The sequence below is a fragment of the Thamnophis sirtalis genome, unplaced genomic scaffold (genome assembly GCF_051295495.1).
Source record: "Thamnophis sirtalis isolate CommonGarterSnake01/CBP01778 unplaced genomic scaffold, rThaSir2_p1.2 scaffold_11, whole genome shotgun sequence".
In the NCBI taxonomy this organism is placed as follows: Eukaryota; Metazoa; Chordata; class Lepidosauria; order Squamata; family Natricidae; genus Thamnophis; species Thamnophis sirtalis.
This window is the reverse complement of record NW_028261391.1, coordinates 21168145-21187955: the sequence shown is the minus strand read 5'-3', so window position 1 is coordinate 21187955 and position 19811 is coordinate 21168145. Positions and strand designations below refer to the sequence as shown.

Here is a 19811-nt window from a genome sequence, read left to right as displayed (position 1 = left end):
GAAAATCAAAGTCTCACAATGGCATAATCAGCTCCGTTATTACTTTGATTTGAAATAAATTGCAAAAATGGCAATTCAGCCCCAAAAACAATTCAGTGTCACAGTGTTGGGTAAATCTGGAACTGATTCAGGAAAAGAGCAAATGTACTGAAGGACTACAGATGAATAAATATGTGTTTGCTGATAAGAGAAAATAAATAAACTATATTTCTAATTCTATTACTCTAGTTTTATTCATTATTCATTCTTATTCACTACTAAGAATTCTATTCTTATTCTTATTCTATTTTTATCAAATGTTCTGTAAGTGAAGAAAAATAATGAAAATTCTTTAGCCTGAATAGTGGTTCTAGCAAATATGCTGAAGTAGGTGACCTTTAAAATTGCACACAGGCCAAAACACAAATTCAGAGAACTAGGGCAGCAAAAATTAGAATAAGATTAAGATGACAACAAAACAGTTGGGTCATATATCAGGGACGAACGTTTTGATTGTTTTCCATCCAATAGTGTGAAAACAGATTGTCCCAAAGCTATGAGAGACAGTACAGTATAGTGATTGGAGAACTGGGTTATGATAATATAGGCATAGGTTTGACAACCAAAAATTCCTGCCTTTCAGTTTAATTGAAATTAACATTTCTAAAAAGATTATACAATGAGAACAAAGGGATCACATACCTATCCCTAAGTTCTGCTGAGGAAACAAAGAATAGACATATTAAAATGAATTGTAGCAATTTATGGCAATGTACATAAAATGTTTAGAATTTCCCAAAATTATGCCCTTTCCGGCTCTAGGTGAGTAATGGATAACATATTTGAATGCTGCCCACCCAGTAAAATAAAATGATGAAAATCTAAATGATGGGTCAAAATAATAGTTCCACTTCAACTTTTTTCCCTTTAGATTTCTATTTGAAAATAATTATCACTCTGGTAACTTGTTTTCCCATGAATTTCTCCAGTTCTTCTTAAAACTGTCTAAGTTATTGACCATCACCACATCTGATGGCAATACATTCTATTTGATGTATTTTTGTCGGTTGTTTTGGTCACATTTTTCAGCTTTAAAATGATTATTGCATTTTATGTGACAAAACATAAAGTGAATTCATGCATGAATAGATTAATGAAGTTGAAATGACCCAATTCCTGTGAATTACTTACCTGCATTATGTACTTAAGCCGAATAAGTAGAAATATGCACATCTTCCCTAGGGTAAACAGGAAATGTCTGGATTCATCAACTTTAGTATTTAATGGGAAGAAATAAAAAAATGTTACTATACTAAATTCAAGCCAGATAACTGGTCTTGTGAATGGTGGACAAATCATTAATTAAGATAGCAGCATCTGGGTGGCATTGTTTGGAATCTGAAGTTAAGCCAAGCCTAGTTCGTACTCATATGACAAGCTATAAGGAAATCCAAGGGGTAAAAATATCCCAGAAAAAGGCAATGGAAAAATAACTATTTCCCAAGAAAACAGTAAGGATGTACTCATGAATTAACTAGGAACTGAATTCAAATTGATGGGTATTTTACTTTGTAAAATTTAGGATTACAGACATCAATATTCATGCAGTCACTGATTCTAAGTTCACATAGTCATTTCTTTCTAATCAAACGTATGCTATAGTGTTGTCATAGAGATAAGCTTGTGAAGAAAGATGCTGTAGAACACATGAAGATTTTTGAGGAAAAGTCATATCTAAATCTAACATGTTTTTTAAAGAATCACAATTGCTTATTTGAAATCCCCTCATCTCTCAAGTACCTGACCGAAGAAACCTATCAAATGACTCAGATCTGTGAAGGGCACTGAATTTACATTTTCTCCAATTTCAGTGTCACACTTTCTGAAAAAGTCACCAATCCCAGTTCTTCTTTGTTTTCTACATTCCCTCATTGGCCATTACTAAAGTAATAAAAGAAAAAAAAAATAACCCACTACCCACTGAAGATTAAGACTGGGTACTCCAATGTGCTCTACAGAGTGACTACTCCTGATAAGAATATTCCTAAGGTAAGAAATAATGACCTTTTTTAAAAATTATTTTTTAAAATGAAAAAAATATTGGGTCTTCTGATGTTGTTGTCAATTGAAGCCAATTCACCAAAGCAACTATGCAAAAAAAAAAAACACTTGAATGACTGCAAAAAGATAATTTTCAATTTTTTTCTGGAAAAATTCAAGATGGAGGTTGTCAGAACGAAGTAAAAAATAAACAAACAACAATCCTGATAAATTTTGTGTTGAAGACAAACACAACAATGGCGTTCTCCAATCCCCTTTAATATCCATATTAAACCAGAATGAAAAAGAAATTTCTGAAGCTAAGCAAATATATATATGGGGAATATAATAATAGTTAGGCATTTTAATAAAATGTGTTTGTGAAGGATAGATGCTTAATATTTTATTTAGAATATTTTGGGCCATTTGTTTTCACTAAACACTTCAAGTGCAATGCAGTAAAAGTAATACAGTATTTTATACAGAATGTATCAAGGGACCGAGAAAAATAAACATGAGATGAAAAAATAGAAAACGGATCACTCCAGATATCAATGAGTTAGGAAGATAGGAAGCTGTTTATATCACCACCAGACATCTAACTTACTATTCTTTGCATTAATTTGTAGCAGTTAAATATCAAACAAGAGATCTTCCAGGTCCTACTTGGACATGCAGAGGAGATGTCGCTAAGAAAAGGAAGTAAAGGGAAGAAGCAGAAAGCAAGAATAATTTGTTCAATCTGAACGGAATGCATTCATTACAATTATATATCATTAATTTGAGCAGCTCTTCAGTTATAAAATCAAAGACTGAAATCCAGAATTTAATTCCAGATATATAGATTCAGTCACGCTTTTATTTTATTTTCAGCCCCTTGAATTATTTGCAAAAATAATAAGGGAAGGATATAAACAAAGAAATAAATAGTCTGCTTGCGTAGTTTTAAATTAAAATGTGGTCAGAATCCCATATGATTTTGAAATGTGGCAATACTTATTTTTTGAAGATGATAAAATAGTCATTTCTGTTTGTTATGGAGTTCCCATGTTTAGTAAGAGATATACATTCTAACTATCTGTAGATATTCATCTGGACAGATCTATTGCCATAAATATTCATCTCTAAGGTTTTAGAATTCCTTATTGGCCAAGTGTGATTGGACACACAAGGAATTTGTCTTTGGTGCATATGCTCTCAGTGTACATAAAAAGACAATATACAGACATCAAGAATCATAAGATACAACACTTAATGATAGTCATAGGGTACAAATAAGCAATCAGAAACAATATCAATATAAATCATAAGGATACAAGCAACAAAGTTACAGTTCTGCAGTCATAAGTGGGAGGAGATGGTTGATAGGAATGATGAGAAGACTAATAGTAATAGTAATGAAGCCTTAGTGAATGGTTTGACATGGGTGAGGGAATTATTTGTTTAGCAAAGTGATGGCATTTGGGAAAAAACTTGTGTCTAGTTGTCTAGTTGTTCTTATGTCTAGTTGTCTTGGTGTGCAGTTCTCTATAGCGTCATTTTGAGAGTAGGAGTTGAAACAATTTATGTCCAGGATGTGAGGGGTCTGTAAATATTTCACGGCCCTCTTTTTGACTCATGCGGTGTACAGTCCTCAATGGAAGGCAGGTTGGCAGTAAATGTTTTTTCTGCAGTTATGATTATCCTCTGAAGCCTGTGTCTGTCTTGTTGGGTTGCAGAACCAAATAGATAGTTATACAGGTGCAAATGACAGACTCAATAATTCCTCTGTATCAGCAGATCCTTCGGCAGTTTGAGCTTCCTGAGTTGGCCCAGAAAGAACATCATTTTTTGATGTTGTTTTTGATGTTAGGTGTTCATTTTAGGTCTTGAGATATGATAGAACCTAAACATTTGAAGGTCTCTACTCTTGATACTTTGTTGTCTAGTATTGTAAGAGGTGGTAGTGTTGGTAGGTAGTAGGTTTTCTCCTAAAGTGTAGACCATCATTTCTACAGTTTTGAGTGTGTTCAGTTTCAGATTGTTCCGATCACACCATGAAGCTAGTTGTTCAACCTCCCATCTGTATGCGGTTTCATTGTTGTCTCGAATGAGACCAATCACTGTTGTATCATCTGCAAACTTCAATAGTTTAACAGATGGAACGTTTGAGATGCAGTTATTGATATATATATAGAAAAGAGAAGTGGAGAGAGCACACAGTCCTTTGCTAATTGTACAGGTATTTGATGTGATTTTTCATAGCTTTACCTTTTAGTTATGATATTATCCCATTGGATTCAGAAAGTACATGTGGCAGGCCGCCTTTGATAAAGGACATTCCAATATCTTTGGTTGAAAGAGCTCACATGCTGGTACGTAGACTAATTTTTGGACTCAGAATAAGTTAGCTTCATATTTACAAAGTTTTGAATGGAAGCATTAAGGGTTACAATTTATTAAAAACCACAAAATGCTGGAAGCTCAGGTAAATTCTGTAATTCTACAAAATCTAGGTAGAATTTGTAATTCTTCAGAATGGAGTTTTAAAGTAAAAGAATGTTGCTTTGAGAGTAATAGAGAAATTTTCCTGGTATTGACATTCCCAAAAATTCTAAAGAGCCAGTTTGTGGGAGTTGTTGCCCAATGCATTAGCAAGGTATCTTCTCTAGGATTGATACCATTGAATAGAGGATTCAATATAAATATAAAGTATACATTTGCTGTTGTTAGTTGTGAAGTCATCGCGATCCCATGGACAATGCTCCTCCAGGCCTTAAAGTATACATATTAGTATATAAAGCAATCTATTTCATAAAGGAAATCAATGAAACAAATTGTAGATCTTCTCTGGAAAAGCTGTTCATTATGAATAGAGGAAGGTATCCTGTACCCCATCTGGCTGCTGACTATCTAATTACAAGTTCTAACTTTGACTGGCAATGGCTTTCCAAGCAAGTTCCTGTTTGTTGAACGAGCCTTACTACTGAAAGTCTATGGCTGTGTGGGAGCTGTGGAAATTGCCCTCAATGCCCTCATTCAGCTAATAGTATAGATGTGTGCATGATTAAGAGCAATTTGTGTTTTTAATCATAAATACACATTGATCTTATATGAATGGGATAAATCATGCTTAGCCATCATGTAATAAGCTGCACAATTAAATACTGATGCTATAAAACAACAGCCAAGTAAGGATACAGAGATGCTCTTTCCCCAAAATATCACTTCATTTACAGCAAGGTTTATTTATTTATTTATTTATTTATTTATTTATTTATTTATTTATTTATTTATTTATTTATTTATTTATTTATTTATTTATTTATTTATTTATTTATTTATTTATTTATTTATTTATTTATTTATTTAGTCAAACATGTACGAGGTAACAGGTATAAGTATAAACATGGACATGAACCCAGGTAATGGGTACAAATAAATGGGGACAGTAGGACAGGGATGGTAGGCATGCTGGCGCGCTTATGCATGCAGACCTCTTAGGAATGGGGTGAGGTCCACGCTAGACAGTTTAAGGTTAAAGTTATGGGGGTTTGAGGATGTAACAACAGAACCAGGTAGTATTTTCCAGGCATTGACCACTTTGTTGCTGAAGTCATATTTTCTGCAATCGAGTTTGGAGCGGTTTACTTTGAGTTTGTATCTATTATTTGCCTATTATTGCAGTTGCAGCTGAAATAGTCATTGACAGGTAGGACATCGTAGCAGACAATTTTGTGTACTACGCTTAGGTCAGACTGTAGGGAACATAGTTCTAGGTTGTCCAAGCCCAAAATTTCAAGCCTGGAGGCATAAGGTATTCTATTGTGAGCAGAGAAGTGGAGTACTCTTCTCGTGAAATACCTCTGGATTCGCTCAATTCTAGGAATGTCTGATATACAGTGTGGATTCCAGGCAGACGAACTGTATATGTCTCAAACTATGTGGCATATGTCCTTTGGGAAAGTGAAGAGCCAGGCCAGGGGAAGTGTGAAATATTTTAATTTTTATATATCTTTATTATAAACTTCTTTTCATAAAGTACTGCCAGTGCTTTAAGCTTCTCCTTTCCACTGTTAATCATGTATTGCCACTCCTGCTGCTCAGTTCTGTTTACGAGAGGTTAGACTTTGACAAACAAGTCTATCCGAAGTTTCCTTCCTGAGTGTTTCTATTGGTGTTCTGCTTCAGTAAAGCCCACAGGCCATTACCTTGCTAATTGTTTGAGTTATGGAACTCTTACAATGCAACAGATTGTCTACAGTTGTTTGGAGTAGAACATACCAGAGCAGACCTGAATAGGAGACTGACCACATAACCCTTCACATCTTGTTTGAACCCACTGACAGCGTCTTTGAAACAACCTCTCTCTTGTTTGTCTCTTGGCTGGCCTTAAGGCTGGAGATCCTGAGGTTGGTGTCTTATTATCAGGGTGTTGTTGTTTTTTTGGCAACACAGATCTCTTACCCCGTTGGTGTACTCTCTGTACTCTCTGAAGGAACTAGTCATACCTCGGTCTCCCTCTGATGATAGCGGAGTAAAAATGACTGTTTTGCTCCTAAATTCAAATACATTAAAAATATCCGCACGCAAAGACATTCCCCGCCCCCCAAGATAACAGCACCAGAAAAGAACAGAATTAGTGATATGCTATTTAGGCAAATCATGTAGCACTGGATCCAAATATAGTCAGGCTACTATTGCCCTGCAGCAAAAGCTTCCTATTGCTTTCAGTCATACTATATTTGAATCAAACGGAAATTCACTAATGGTATTCTGCACTTTTATAAATGTGAGGAGATGGTCACCACTACTTGGACATTGAGCTTTACATACGGTGTAAACATTCAAGCAGAACTTTTATCTTTTTTTCCTTCTCTTTGCTTTTGTATAATTCTCCCTTTCCCCCTGGCTGATCTCTGTCTCGTTTTACATCCCCCCCACTCTCTTTCTTTTCAGTTCTTCTAATTTTTGTGAACCTCTTCTTCATGTGGTTTTGTGAGAAAGATAATCATTTGTCTATGGGAGAAGCTGAGTATTATGTAGGATTTTTATATGTGCTTGTAATTTTTTCCTCCTAATTTTACGTTTTGGGAAGCTTGTCTTAACAACTTTAAGTTCCTTCCTTCCTTCCTTCCTTCCTTCCTTCCTTCCTTCCTTCCTTCCTTCCTTCCTTCCTTCCTTCCTTCCTTCCTTCCTGTGTCCCAAGGTCATGTGATCATCGTTTGCAACCTTTTGACAAGTAAAATCAATGGGGAAGGCAGAGTCACTTAACTATGTTACTAACTTATCAACTGCAATGATTCACTTAACTATGGCAAGAAAGGTCATAAAATAAAGCTAAACTCACTTAATATATGTTTCACTTAACAACAGACATTTGGGGATTAATTGTGGTCGTACGTCAAGAACTACCTGTAATATGAAGACATCACCTGTACATAGGACAGTATAGATATAAGACTCCATCTTTCTGACAACAGGAGCAGTGGACATCATCCCCTCCCATACAGTTCAAATTCATTTTCACTGATAACATGAGTGGCTTCAAATGGACATTTTGACTACATTTGGAGTATATAGCTAGGCTGCTTAAGGCAGCTCAAGCAGGGGTGAAATCCACTTACCTTTGCTACCGGTTCGGTAGCAATGTGAGTATGCGCGCACGCATGCATTTGTGCCACCTCTACGCATGCACAGAACTTCCTGTGCATGCGCAGAGCGTCAAAAATGGATGTGATGATGTTTGGGTGGATGGGGGGAGCCTGCTACCAAGTGCCTGCAAAGGTAAGCGAACAGCAAGGAGAAGGGAATCAGCTCTGCCACGTGATTTAGATTACAAATTGCGAGTTATAGCTGATCGTCGGAAAATTCATTTTCATTTCATTTTTTTTACTACCAGTTCACGCAAACCAGTAGCATTTTTACTACCAGTTCAGGCGAACCGGTATGAATTGAGCTCAAGGCAGAATGAATTTGGAAGCCTCCGAAAGAAAGATTTAAAACAAAGCATGCATTTCTTCTCTAGATTGTTCCAGATGGAAGTGTACACTGCATTTCATTTGAATGAGGAGTCCCCAGTCACAGGTGCAGTGAAGCCAAATGAGTTTTACTAAATCTTTACTTTGGAAGTGATTTTGAAAGAAACATTCCCCAATGATATGTTGCCACCTAAATGTGTTGTCTATTGCAGTGTTTTTCAACCACTGTGCCGCGGCACACTAGTGTGCCGTGACATAGTGTAAGGTGTGCCGTGGGAAAATTACTTTATATATAGTCAATATAGGCACAGAGTTAATTTTTTTTAACATTTTCTAATGGTGGTGTGCCTCGTGATTTTTTTTCATGAAAAAAGTGTGCCTTTGCACAAAAAAGGTTGAAAAACACTGGTCTATTGGCTGTGCAAAACTACATTTTGATACTTTGTTTTAGATAACCAAGGGAAAGTCCTCTGAAAAGCTCATGAAGCAATATGCTAGTTATTTGATTTGGTCTCACAACACCTATCTTGTAATAAGCAAATCTATATGAAATCTTATGAACATGCAGAATAAGTTATATAGTCCAAAGAAATGTCTTTCTATTGCATTGAGTTATAAGCATTGTATTAAAACCTTTTAATGTGTGTAACTGAGCTTGACTTGATAGCCATTATGAAATCATCTCAGACTTATTTAGCTCTGTAGCGCTCTGAATGAACGACTTTGAATTTTTTTTCACGCTCTTAAAATGTTCCTTTTCACTCAGGCTTATATAGCAGAAGAACAAGCTGCCACTCATCCATAAAGTTTTTAAAAGTTGTTATTAGTAATATTAAACAACATTTTCATCTCCAGTAGATAATGATTGGATTTTTGTATTTGATCTTGCATAGGAGAAATATTTTTACTCTACTTTTGAGAAAAAAACATTTGGACAGATTATTATATCATAGATGCCTTTTCTGAGATAAGATATGAAATGGTTTCCTTGCAAAAATCTGTGGATTTCTCCATCCAGTTTTAATCTTAAAGCAAAGATATGGAAAGTCTGTTTGAGATCCATGATACAGAAGAATATTGTTTTGATAAAAGTGTCCATTTAGCTGTCCCTAAAAGTGTCCCAAGGGACACAATGGCTCAATGGCTAAGACGCTGAGCTTGTCGATCAGAAAAGTCAGCAGTTTGGCGGTTTGAATCCCTAGCACCACATAATGGAGTGAGCTCCTGTTACTTGTCCCAGCTTCTGCCAACCTAGCATGTAAAAATGCAAGTAGAAAAAATAGGAATCACCTTTGGTGGGAAGTAACAGTGTTTAGTCATGCCGTCAGTCCATGACCATGGAGACGTTTTCGGACAGTGCTAGCTCTTTGGCTTTGAAATGGAGATGAGCACCACCTCCGAGAGCCAATTTCAATTTCAATTTAATAATATTTGTATGCCGCCCACTCCCTTGGGACTCTGGGCGGCTTACAGGCAAGATAAAAAGCATTAAAAAATTGAAGGTAAAAGATACAATTATTAAAATTACACACCATCCATTCTGTCTAAGTAGGGCTGGATATTGATCAACAGCCCCAGGCCTGCCGGAACAGCCAGGTCTTGGTGGCTTTGTGGAAGGCCGGGAGAGTGGTAAGGGTCCGGATCTCCATGAGTAGATCGTTCCACAGGGCCGGCGCAGCTACAGAGAAGGCCCTCCCCCGGGGAGCCGCCAGCCGGCACTGTCTGGTCGACGGCACCCGGAGGAGGCCCAACCTGTGCGATCTTATTGGTCGTTGGGAGGTAAGTAACAGGAGGCGGTCTTTCAGGTAGCCAGTCGAGAATGATAAGCACATCTGTGCGAGGGGTACCTTTACTTTTATGACTGTGTTGGTATAGGAATTGATATAGGAATTCTTGTCACCAAAGAGGATCATCTAAGAGGATACATTATGAAGGGTAGTGAGTATTATTGCATCCACATCCCCAAATAGAATGGGATTTGAAGTCTTACAACTTTCTCAAGCCATCCTTGCTTTTTTTTTTTTTTTGCCTAGAGGGTCTATGTTATCTTTTAGTGCTGGGGTCTCCAAACCTGAAAACTTTAAGGCTTGTGGACTTCAATTCCCAGAATTCCCCAGCCAGGACATAGGGAAGTCCACAAGACTTAAAATTGTCAAGTTTGTAGACCCTTTAAAGTTTGGTTTTATGTAAGAATATACAGTCTTGTTACTCAATACTACAACTAGTCTTTTCTGTGGCATGGACAACTCATTTAAAGTTAGGTTTGCCTTATAAACTTACCTTGGGCATATTCTATACTAGTGTGATACAGATACAGACAAATCTATTAATGTCTACTGCCAAACTAATTTTCTCTTGTGGTCATTTTGCACTTATTCTCAGCCTGATTATGCTTCCTTACAATAATGATTTTCTATGCAATTATGGAGCTTGTGAAATAGATGTTTTGATTACATGGAGAGTCCAATCATATCTCAATGTATGAACACCACCATTCCATCAAATAGATAAAGGCCAGAGGTAAGAGTTGGTGACTGTTGGTTGATACCCCAAAATACAAGATTACACATCTTCAAGAGTAATCTCAGTTTCATTCATTTCACCATTTGTTGTACTGGTTCTATATTTTCTTTCCATATACAGGTGGTTCTCAACTTACAGCAGTTTATTTAGTGACTGTTTGAAGTTAAACAGCACTGAAAAAAATGACCTACGACCATTTTTCACATTTAAAATTGTTGCAGCATCCCTCTGGTCACGTGATCAGACTTTAGATGCTTGGCAACTGGCATTTTTTTTTAATGCAGTTGTAGTGTCCCAGGGTCATGTGATTATCTCGTGTGACCTTCTGACAAGCAAAGTCAATGGGAAAGCCAGAGTCACTTAACAATTGTGTTTCTAACTTAACAACTGCGGTGATTCACTTAACAACTGTAGTGAGAAAGGTCATAAAATCAGGTAAAATTTAACAACTATTGCATTTAGCAACAGAAACAGCAACATAAACTTTGGAAGGATTAACACTTCTCCAGTTCTTTCTGTTCAATAGTGAACATAAGTTTGACATGTAATACGGGTGTCAAAGGCAGTCCTGGATTTATTGCTCTGAGTGTGTCAAAAAGTTGTTAGGATTTTGATTCTTTGCTTTGAGGAAGACAAGTCCAATTGACAAAATGCCGCGGTAACAGCTGAAATGAGGGCGGCCCATAGACTGGGATTCTTATCGGAGGAAAAATGCACCAGGTTAAAAATAATGCTGAAAATGAAGTCAACATACTTGGTAGTTAGTGATTATGCTATTCATCACCTTATGGAAGAGTAATTCCATAAGAGCATGAAAAAGAAAGATGAGTAATCAAGTGAGATGTCAATACGGTGGTATTGTTTTAATTGTTTATAGCCATCTGTTTAAGTATGTGACATTATTAGAGATATATGAAGCATGTACCTAAAGAAGAGAACAGGTACAGTTTTAATTAGCTGGAATGGCTTGGCATACATCATTGGTGTAATATGAGTCCCTCCTAAACTTCATTCTAAGTTGGAAATTGGATACGTGGCATGTGTATCTTAGCTGGTTATTTCATCAAAAGATGTAAAAAATAAAGAATTTGAAAGACCGTACACACTAAAATGCAAATTAAAGACAAGAAAATTGGGGAATTGTCCCCATGCACAAAATGATTTTTATTGGAAATACACTTTCAGATTTAAATGAGATATTTTACCATAGCTTAGCTCAATTTTGCAGACCAGGGATGCTGACGTGTATATTGTAACAAAAAGAATCGCCCTTATTGCCCTTTCTTTTAATATTTTTCTTAACAACTTAAGAAGTAACTATAAATATTTACATTATGTTATACTGTTGCATTACTTGTTCCTACAGCGGCAAAAATGTGGTGTCTGATTTGGTCCTGCACCTTCCTATTAATGACAATTGCTGATCTTGCTATTGAGGGAAAAAGCACCCCATTTCCAAAGTTTACTAAGATAAAAGCTATTGAGATGGAAACCACCAAGAATCCAGATGCTTCTCATGTGGCCCCTACGGAAGACAGCCTCCTCACAGAAATACCTGAAAAGAATGATGTCACAACAGAAGTGTCTACACCACACTATGCCTTCAGGACATCCACGACGCTCTTCCCATTTGAAAACTTTACTCTGGACTCTTCGGACTTCTTTTTTAACTGCTGTGATTGTTGTGCCTTATCTCCAGGGGAGAAAGGGGAACCTGGAGAAACAGGATTGCCAGGTAGAGAAAAGCAACCCAACCCAACCCAACCCAACCCAACCCAACCCAAACCTTTGCTACAGTCCTAAACCAGCATAAAAAGCAACTGTTTACTTGTGGAATTTCTCACTTTCAAGTTTAAAGATGTCCCTTTCAAATGTAGTAATGACTTACTAATTTAGATATGGTAAATTGGATAAGAGAAACAAATTGTTAGCAGCTGTTAGCCTTAACGAGTGCACTAAAAGCATATTGCCTTAAATATCAGCTGGTAGGAAGCAATGGTAGAAGTGGATGCTCAACTTTTGATTCGTTGATGAACTTTCTTTCCGAATGCATCCTGATTGGTTATGATATCATCTAGAATGCTTGATTAGATTGGCCACTGGTCCAATATAAAAATGTGCTATATTCAGGCCAAGCAAAGGTGTTTCATATCCAGCATAGGAGTCTTATCGCATGACTGTTTCTTAAAGCTGCTATGACTTTTTCTGAGCTTGCACGTAAGTCATGCATGCTCAGGACAATAGCAATAGCACTTAGACTTACTGTATATACTGCTTCATAGTGCTTTTGCGGCCTGCTCTAAGCATCAGCATATCCCCCCCCCCAACAATCTGGGTCTTCATTTTACCCACCCTGGAAGGATGGAAGGCTGAGTCAACCTTGAGCCTGACGAGATTAGATCTGCCAAATTGCAGGCGGCCAGAAGTCTGCAGAAGTAGCCTGCAGTACTGCACTTTAACCACTGTGCCACTGCGGCTCTTTTCAATACTAGTTTGAGTTTAAGGAGAGGTTATAGAAGAGCAAAAAGATGCAGCCTCCTACTCTGTTACCACTCCTTAACTCAAACATATATTTCTTGAGCTACCATGGAAGTCCAAGTAAAAGACTCCATTCTTTTGGGAAGCTGCCAGAGACAGCCAGGATGTCCATGCAGAATCAGAAGGCCCTAAACTAGTATAAAATCAATCTTTATTTAGATTGGAAAAGCAGTCTGTTGTTAGGTTCTTTTCAAGGAAAATCTAAACCAACATGAATATGAAATACCATAATACATCTACAGGATTAGTAATATATGGATCAACTGTCTTCTTTGGCAGCAGGTATAGGTATGAATCTGTTTTAGACCTCTGTGTAGGTTCTAGGATGGATGGTTGGAAGAAGCAGCATAACCAGAAGTGGTATTCAGCCAGTTCTGACAGGTTCTGGAGAACCGGAAGCGGAAATTTTGAGTAGTTCAGAGAACCAGCAAATAGGCTGGCCCTGCCTCCGCTGCCTCCAAGCCTTTCAGCTGATCTTTTTTGTTGCCCTGAACAGGAGAACTAGAAAGCAGGTTAGTGTGGTGGGGAGGGAATGGGGATTTTGCAGTAACCTTTCCCTGTCACACCCACCAAGCCACGCCCACCAAACCACGCCATGCCCACCAAGCCACGCTCACAGAACCAGTAGAAATTTTTTTTTGAATCCCACCACTGAGCATAACAGTGGATAAAATGGGGGACTATTCAAAAACACAACAAAACTCACTTTGCAACTCTTTAATTTGAGCAGTTTTATCTATTTTTCATGGTGAAAAGCCTATCAACTTTGAAAGTTTGTTGTTGATTTTCAACAACAGTAACACATAATAATTACTTTCAAAGGCAGCCTTCCTATTCTATAGGTAGCAAATAACAGTAGTAGTACAGGTAGTCCTTGACTTACAATCACAATGGAGCTCCAAATTTCTATTGCTAAGCCAGACAGTTGTTAAGTGAATTTTGCCCCATTCTGAGACCTTTCTTGCCACCGCTGTTAAGTGAATCACTGTATTTGTCCATCTAGTAACATGGCTATTAAGTGAATCTGGATTCCCCCTTGATTTTGCTTATCAGTAGTTCACAAAAGGCGATCCCATGACCCTGGGACAATGCAACTGTCCTAAATATGAACCAGTGGCCAAATGTATGGAATTTGATCATGTGGGGCCATGGGGATGCTGCAATGGTCCTAAAGTGTGAAAAAGGGTGATGTAATTTTCTTCCACTGCTGTTGTAACTTCAGATGATCACTAAATGAATGGCTGTAAGTCAAGGACTATCCGTAGTAATAACAATATAGAAAAAGAATTCCAAGACTTAGGATAGCTGTTAGGTAAGCTCCCCGTTGGGAGAGCGAGTGCATTCAGAGAAGCGTTGTGAGAGTTGTGTTGGAGAACACTCAAACCAGCATACAGAGACATTGCACTTTAAATAGGCTTTTACTTTCGTGGAAATAGAGGTATCAGAATCCATCAAACAGTCATACACAGATAAGACAGTCAGTCATCAATGTCTTTCAGTTAAGGGATAATCCAAATAACATAATTCATAATCATACAAACAGTCTGGTACTCAAAGTTTGCTAGCAGTTGCAAAACTTACAATAGTCACAGCACTTTCTAACAGCCAGCTTCCAAAACACTCAGATCAGATCAGCTCTGCATCTAACAAACAGAGAGCTAACAGTCATTCTGGCTCCCTCTTATGGCCAATTGAGGAAAACAGCCACCAATCACATTTTACAGTATAATTTAAAGAAACAGGTGCAACATTGCTATATGATTTATATATTGCCAACCCAACCGTTAGATTATATTCCTAACAATAGCAAAACTAAATAACAGTACTAAAGACATTGTGACATATGAATATTTTCAAATAATGTACTTTCCTTTTTAAAAAAAATAGGACTTAAAGGAGAAGTAGGAGAAAAAGGCCGTCCCGGTGTACCAGGAACTCCTGGATTACAAGGATCAAAAGGATTCAAAGGAAACAAAGGTAAGAACAATATTAAAATTTTTAAAACAACCACCTGTTGTAGCCCACCAGCAGCCAGTGGAGCTAGTAGCAGAGTCAGACAATGGGGAGGTTGGGGAGGAACATGGCCAGTCCTGGGGGTTGAAGAAAGCTCAGATAAGGGCTCTGCATCAGAGGCAGAGAGGGAGTTAGACAGCAGCGAAGCAGAAGAACAGCTGGAGCCTGTTCCCAGTGCGCGCATGCACAGAGCTGCCAGAAGACAAGAACAACTAAGAAGCAGGGTCGACTTAAAAGTAAAGCTACCCTTGGCTCCTCTGACAGGAAACAAAAGAGGAACGTCCTCTTTTGGGGTAATGGACTCATGCCATCAAAAGCTTTAAAGACGATAACCATACCTTGAATTGGATTCAGAAGCAAATTGGCAGCCATTATTTCTTGATTATTTTTCAAGAGCAGAAAGTTAAAATGAAGGTATACTTCCAAAATGTCCCATCTCTGCAAAACAAAGACCTATATGAGCTTTCTTGTAGTACCTCCTAGATGAGGATGAGGATGATAAGGAGGAGGAAGTGGTAGCATTGAGGGGGCCCACTCAGAAGAACTCAACTTTTGTTTTGGGTTTGACTTTGAGAAATTATTTTAAAAACTGTCAACACTGAGATGGTGAATGTGCATTAACAGTTAATATATTATTTTGGAACAATGTCATAGGAGATAAAGGAGAACATGGTGATCAAGGAGCAAATGGCACCCCAGGATATCCAGGCAGACCCGGAGACCCAGGTATGTTGCTTAAAATCTGAGCAAAAACAAGGAAGTAAACAGTGGTGGGTTCTGGATCCTGGTCCACCACATGAAAGCATGTAGCATGCTTGCACACATGCACAGCACGTGCATGTGTACTTACCATCTGCGATGCTCCACAATACCTCTGCGATGCTCCAGTTGCTCGGTGGAGCATTGCACAGGTGCTGTACGCTCTGTGCGTACGGGCGGAAGCCCTGAAGAGCTCAAATACAGGCAAGGATGGCGGGTGTGTGGGTAGGCCCTCCAGACCACCGTACTTGAACGGTACCTGGTGCTCCTGGGAGGCACCGGTACGCCAGTACCGGGGCGTACCAGTCGTAACCCACCACTGAAGTAAAGTATCTATGAGGTATGAGGTTCTCTTTCTTTGTGGCCCTAGGTTAGTCAATCTCTCTCCCTCTCTCCCTCTCTCCCTCCCTCTTTCTCTCCCCTCTAAAATGGATTATCATAGCCATTTCCACATAAAGTGACTTATAACAGCTTTTTGAGACAGCATATTCTGATTAGAGTTATTTCAGCATAATGATGGCTGGCTGAGAGCCACTGGAAAGAAACCTACTTTTATTATCTTCAACTCTAAATGCCTTTGGAATATTTTAATGAAGTACCATATTATGAGATTATCCATTATCACTCTTATTATTATTATCAACACGATGGGTGGATAGTATTTTTCTCATAGGGCTGGGTATGTATTAATTACTTTAAAAAGGCCTTTTCTGTATTCTGGTGCTTGCCTGACATGTGCACTTTAAATTTGCACAGAAATATGTCATATTTAAATGTATTCCAGGCAATTATTAAGACATTGGGCTCCTTCCCATAGTGGAGGACTACCTGGCTCCAACACACCCCCATTCCAACCAATAATTTCTTCACAGATATACTTGTATACTTGCATGCCTCATGCCCATATCTACATAGTATTCTTCTTCTACATGCTTTGTGAAAGGGACGGACTCTAGTCGTTGTGGTGATGGGAAGGGGCAAATGCCATTTCTATAAGACTAAGGGACCTGGCAATTTAGAGCTGATGCATGAACTGGAGCCCACTGTTGCTTGATGTTTTTCCTTCTAACCTTTTCCTTCTGTCTTTAATACTTCTAGGAGAAGTTGGATTTAAAGGAGATAAAGGAAACCATGGCCTTCCTGGAGTCAAAGGACAAAAGGGCTCCAAGGGGGAAAATTGTGAGAATGGCACCAAAGGAGAGAAAGGAGACATGGGAGAACTGGGGTTACCAGGGGTTGATGGGGAAAATGGGGAAAAAGGAGAAAAGGGGGACATCGGCGAAAAGGGCTATTTGGGGGATCCAGGGGAAAAAGGAGAAAGAGGAGAGAAGGGTGACATTGGGCCCAAAGGAGAAAAGGGCATTAAAGGAGACATAGGAGTGGAAGGTGGGCATGGGGAGGATGGGCAAAAGGGAGAAAAAGGGGGACCTGGAATTAGGGGTGACAAAGGAGACCAAGGTCCAGTTGGTTTGATGGGGCCTCCAGGGGTGAAAGGAAGTCTCGGTTTCAAAGGAACCCGAGGAGCTCCTGGTAAAAAAGGGGCAAGAGGCCCCAAAGGTCCAAAAGGGGAGACCCCAACCCTCCCCAGATCAGCATTTAGTGTTGGCCTATCCAAACCTTTCCCGCCCCCAAACCTGCCTATTAAGTTTGACAAGATACTGTACAACGACCAGGAACACTATAATCCATTGACAGGGAAATTTAATTGCAGCATTGCTGGGGCTTATATCTTCTCCTATCATATGACGATACGAGGACGTCCTGCCCGCATCAGTATTGTCTGTCAGAACAAGAAGATGATCAGAAGTCGAGAGACACTCTATGGCCAAGAGATAGACCAGGCTTCCTTCCTTACCATTCTGAAGTTAAATGTAGGGGACCAAGTATGGCTAGAAGTCACAAGGGATTGGAATGGGGTTTATGTTAGTGCTGAAGATGACAGCATATTTTCCGGCTTCCTTTTATATCCTGAGGAAATATTTGACACTCTGCTATAAGAAAAGCAGGTAGATATGAACCAAGTGCCAAGAAAGAATCTCCCTTCTGTCTTGTTTATCATAAAGAAACATATTTCACTATCCAACTCATGGTCTCAAGACATTAACTAATGGAAATGAATTAAAGCAAGGGACATTTAATCTGAGCTAATTTGAACTGCTTTGTGGGAAACTGTTATAGAATTGCACTTGGGCAATGGACAGGAAAACATCTCCAAAAAGATTTCATACTTCTATGATCATTAGCTGATTAAAATTACACTGTGGTATGCATATAGTCTTGATAAATATGATATTATTATAAAATAACAATAATACTCTTTTATCCAGAAGCACCTGCATTTAATAGCTAAAATGTTCTTAAAATATTTATTTCTATCAATCACTTCAGTGAAATTAAGATTGTCAATACAAGATTTAATGGTAGCGTAATGGAATGAACATTTGCAGTAGAAATTTAATCAGTTTATTAAAAGAAAGAATATATCTACTTTTCAAACTCTGTTTGCATTTAAATAAATTGTATCCTGAGGGGCGGTATATATAAAGTAAAACGACTGCTTGTATTTTTTCTTGTGTTAGTCATAGATATGAATCAAACCAATTGAGAAACAGTGATTTGAAAAATAAATGTGTGGACAAGTCTGTAAAGATTTGGGAGGCCTGAATTATTTTTTCTTTATGTAAAATACATTGTAATAAGTGTTGATAAAGCTTTAGACAGACCTGTTACATATAGTTTTGTCAAATTATTTTACTTCCTGGTTCATGTGAAAGATTGTTTTCCATGTCTATAAACTTTGAGTTGAAATAATAGCCAACATTTTTTTTGTTATTATGATTTTTCCTAATTTTATAACTTCTTCTGAAACCTCAGTGGTTTAATAAATATTGCTGCCCTATGTAGCTATGTACTTTGTCCCAAAGACAAAGTAAGTAAGATGATAACTTACACATGATTGCTTGCTTACATATGATTGATTAACATACCAACAGCTTTCTCCAATGCTGTGTCACTTGGTTCCACCACAAAACCGCGCTCGACTAAACCGCGTCCGACTAAACTGTGTAGCTGACGTCATCAACAGGGCGACAACAGCACGGAGACAGAAGCACGCTGTAAACCCTAAACCTAAAATTAACCCCTAAACCTAAACCTAACCCCCCTAAACCTAATCCTAAACCTAACCCTAAACCTAACCCTTAACCTAACCCTAAACCTAACCCTTAACCGAACCCTAAACCTAATCCTAACCCTTAACCTAACCCTAACCCTAACCCTAACCCTAACCCTAACCCTAACCCTAACCCTAACCCTAACCCTAACCCTAACCCTAACCCTAACCCTAACCCTAACCCTAACCCTAACCCTAACCCTAACCCTAACCCTAACCCTTAACCTAACCCTAAACCTAAACCTAAACCTAAACCTAACCCTAACCCTTAACCTAACCCTAAACCTAACCCTAACCCTAACCCTTAACCTAACCCTAACCCTAAACCTAAACCTAACCCTAACCCTTAACCTAACCCTAAACCTAACCCTAAACCTAACCCTTACCTTAAGTTGAATCGGCTTGCTTTCAAAGAGCTATTTAAAGCACCCTTCTTTCTCCGCGCTGGCTGTTGTCACCCTGTTGATGACGTCAGTGACGCGGTTTAATCGGGCGCCGCTTAGTCGAGCACGGTTTTGACGGGTCACGGTGTCACTTACGTTTGCTTGACAATAAATTCCATCATTCTCAGAAAACAGATGTCGGGCTCTTAGCCTCTCCAATATACTGGAATTGTTCTTTTTCCAAGCACAATTCTGATTAAGTATCTTTAGCAAGAGGCACTAAAATGAAAAAGGATGGAATTTCAAGAAGCCCAGCAATTGAACAATATCCTGGGTACAGCAATAGATCACCAACATATTGTAAGAAGCTGTCCTCATTTTCTTTTTTATTGTCTTTGTGTAAACTATCAGGTAATTCTGGTGGTCTTTTCACTGATAAGGATG

At 38.3% G+C, this 19811-nt stretch overlaps 1 protein-coding gene across 1 annotated transcript; it reads left to right on the top strand.

The window, feature by feature from the left end:
- Window positions 1-11876: 11876 nt before the first annotated feature.
- Window positions 11877-17809, top strand: OTOL1 (otolin 1). Its single transcript, XM_087726136.1, has 4 exons — window positions 11877-12237; window positions 14928-15017; window positions 15708-15779; window positions 16911-17809. The coding sequence occupies exons 1-4, from the start codon at window positions 11877-11879 to the stop codon at window positions 17807-17809; spliced, it is 1422 nt and encodes a 473-aa protein (XP_087582262.1).
- The last annotated feature ends 2002 nt before the right edge of the window (window positions 17810-19811 follow it).

Excerpts from the sequence above, each read along its gene's own strand:
- OTOL1 (XM_087726136.1), top strand. The coding sequence starts at position 11,877 with ATGTGGTGTCTGATTTGGTCCTGCACCTTCCTATTAATGACAATTGCT. Across the intron at positions 15,018-15,707 it reads AGGATTCAAAGGAAACAAAG|GAGATAAAGGAGAACATGGT; the intron begins GTAAGAACAATA and ends ACAATGTCATAG. Across the intron at positions 15,780-16,910 it reads AGGCAGACCCGGAGACCCAG|GAGAAGTTGGATTTAAAGGA; the intron begins GTATGTTGCTTA and ends TAATACTTCTAG.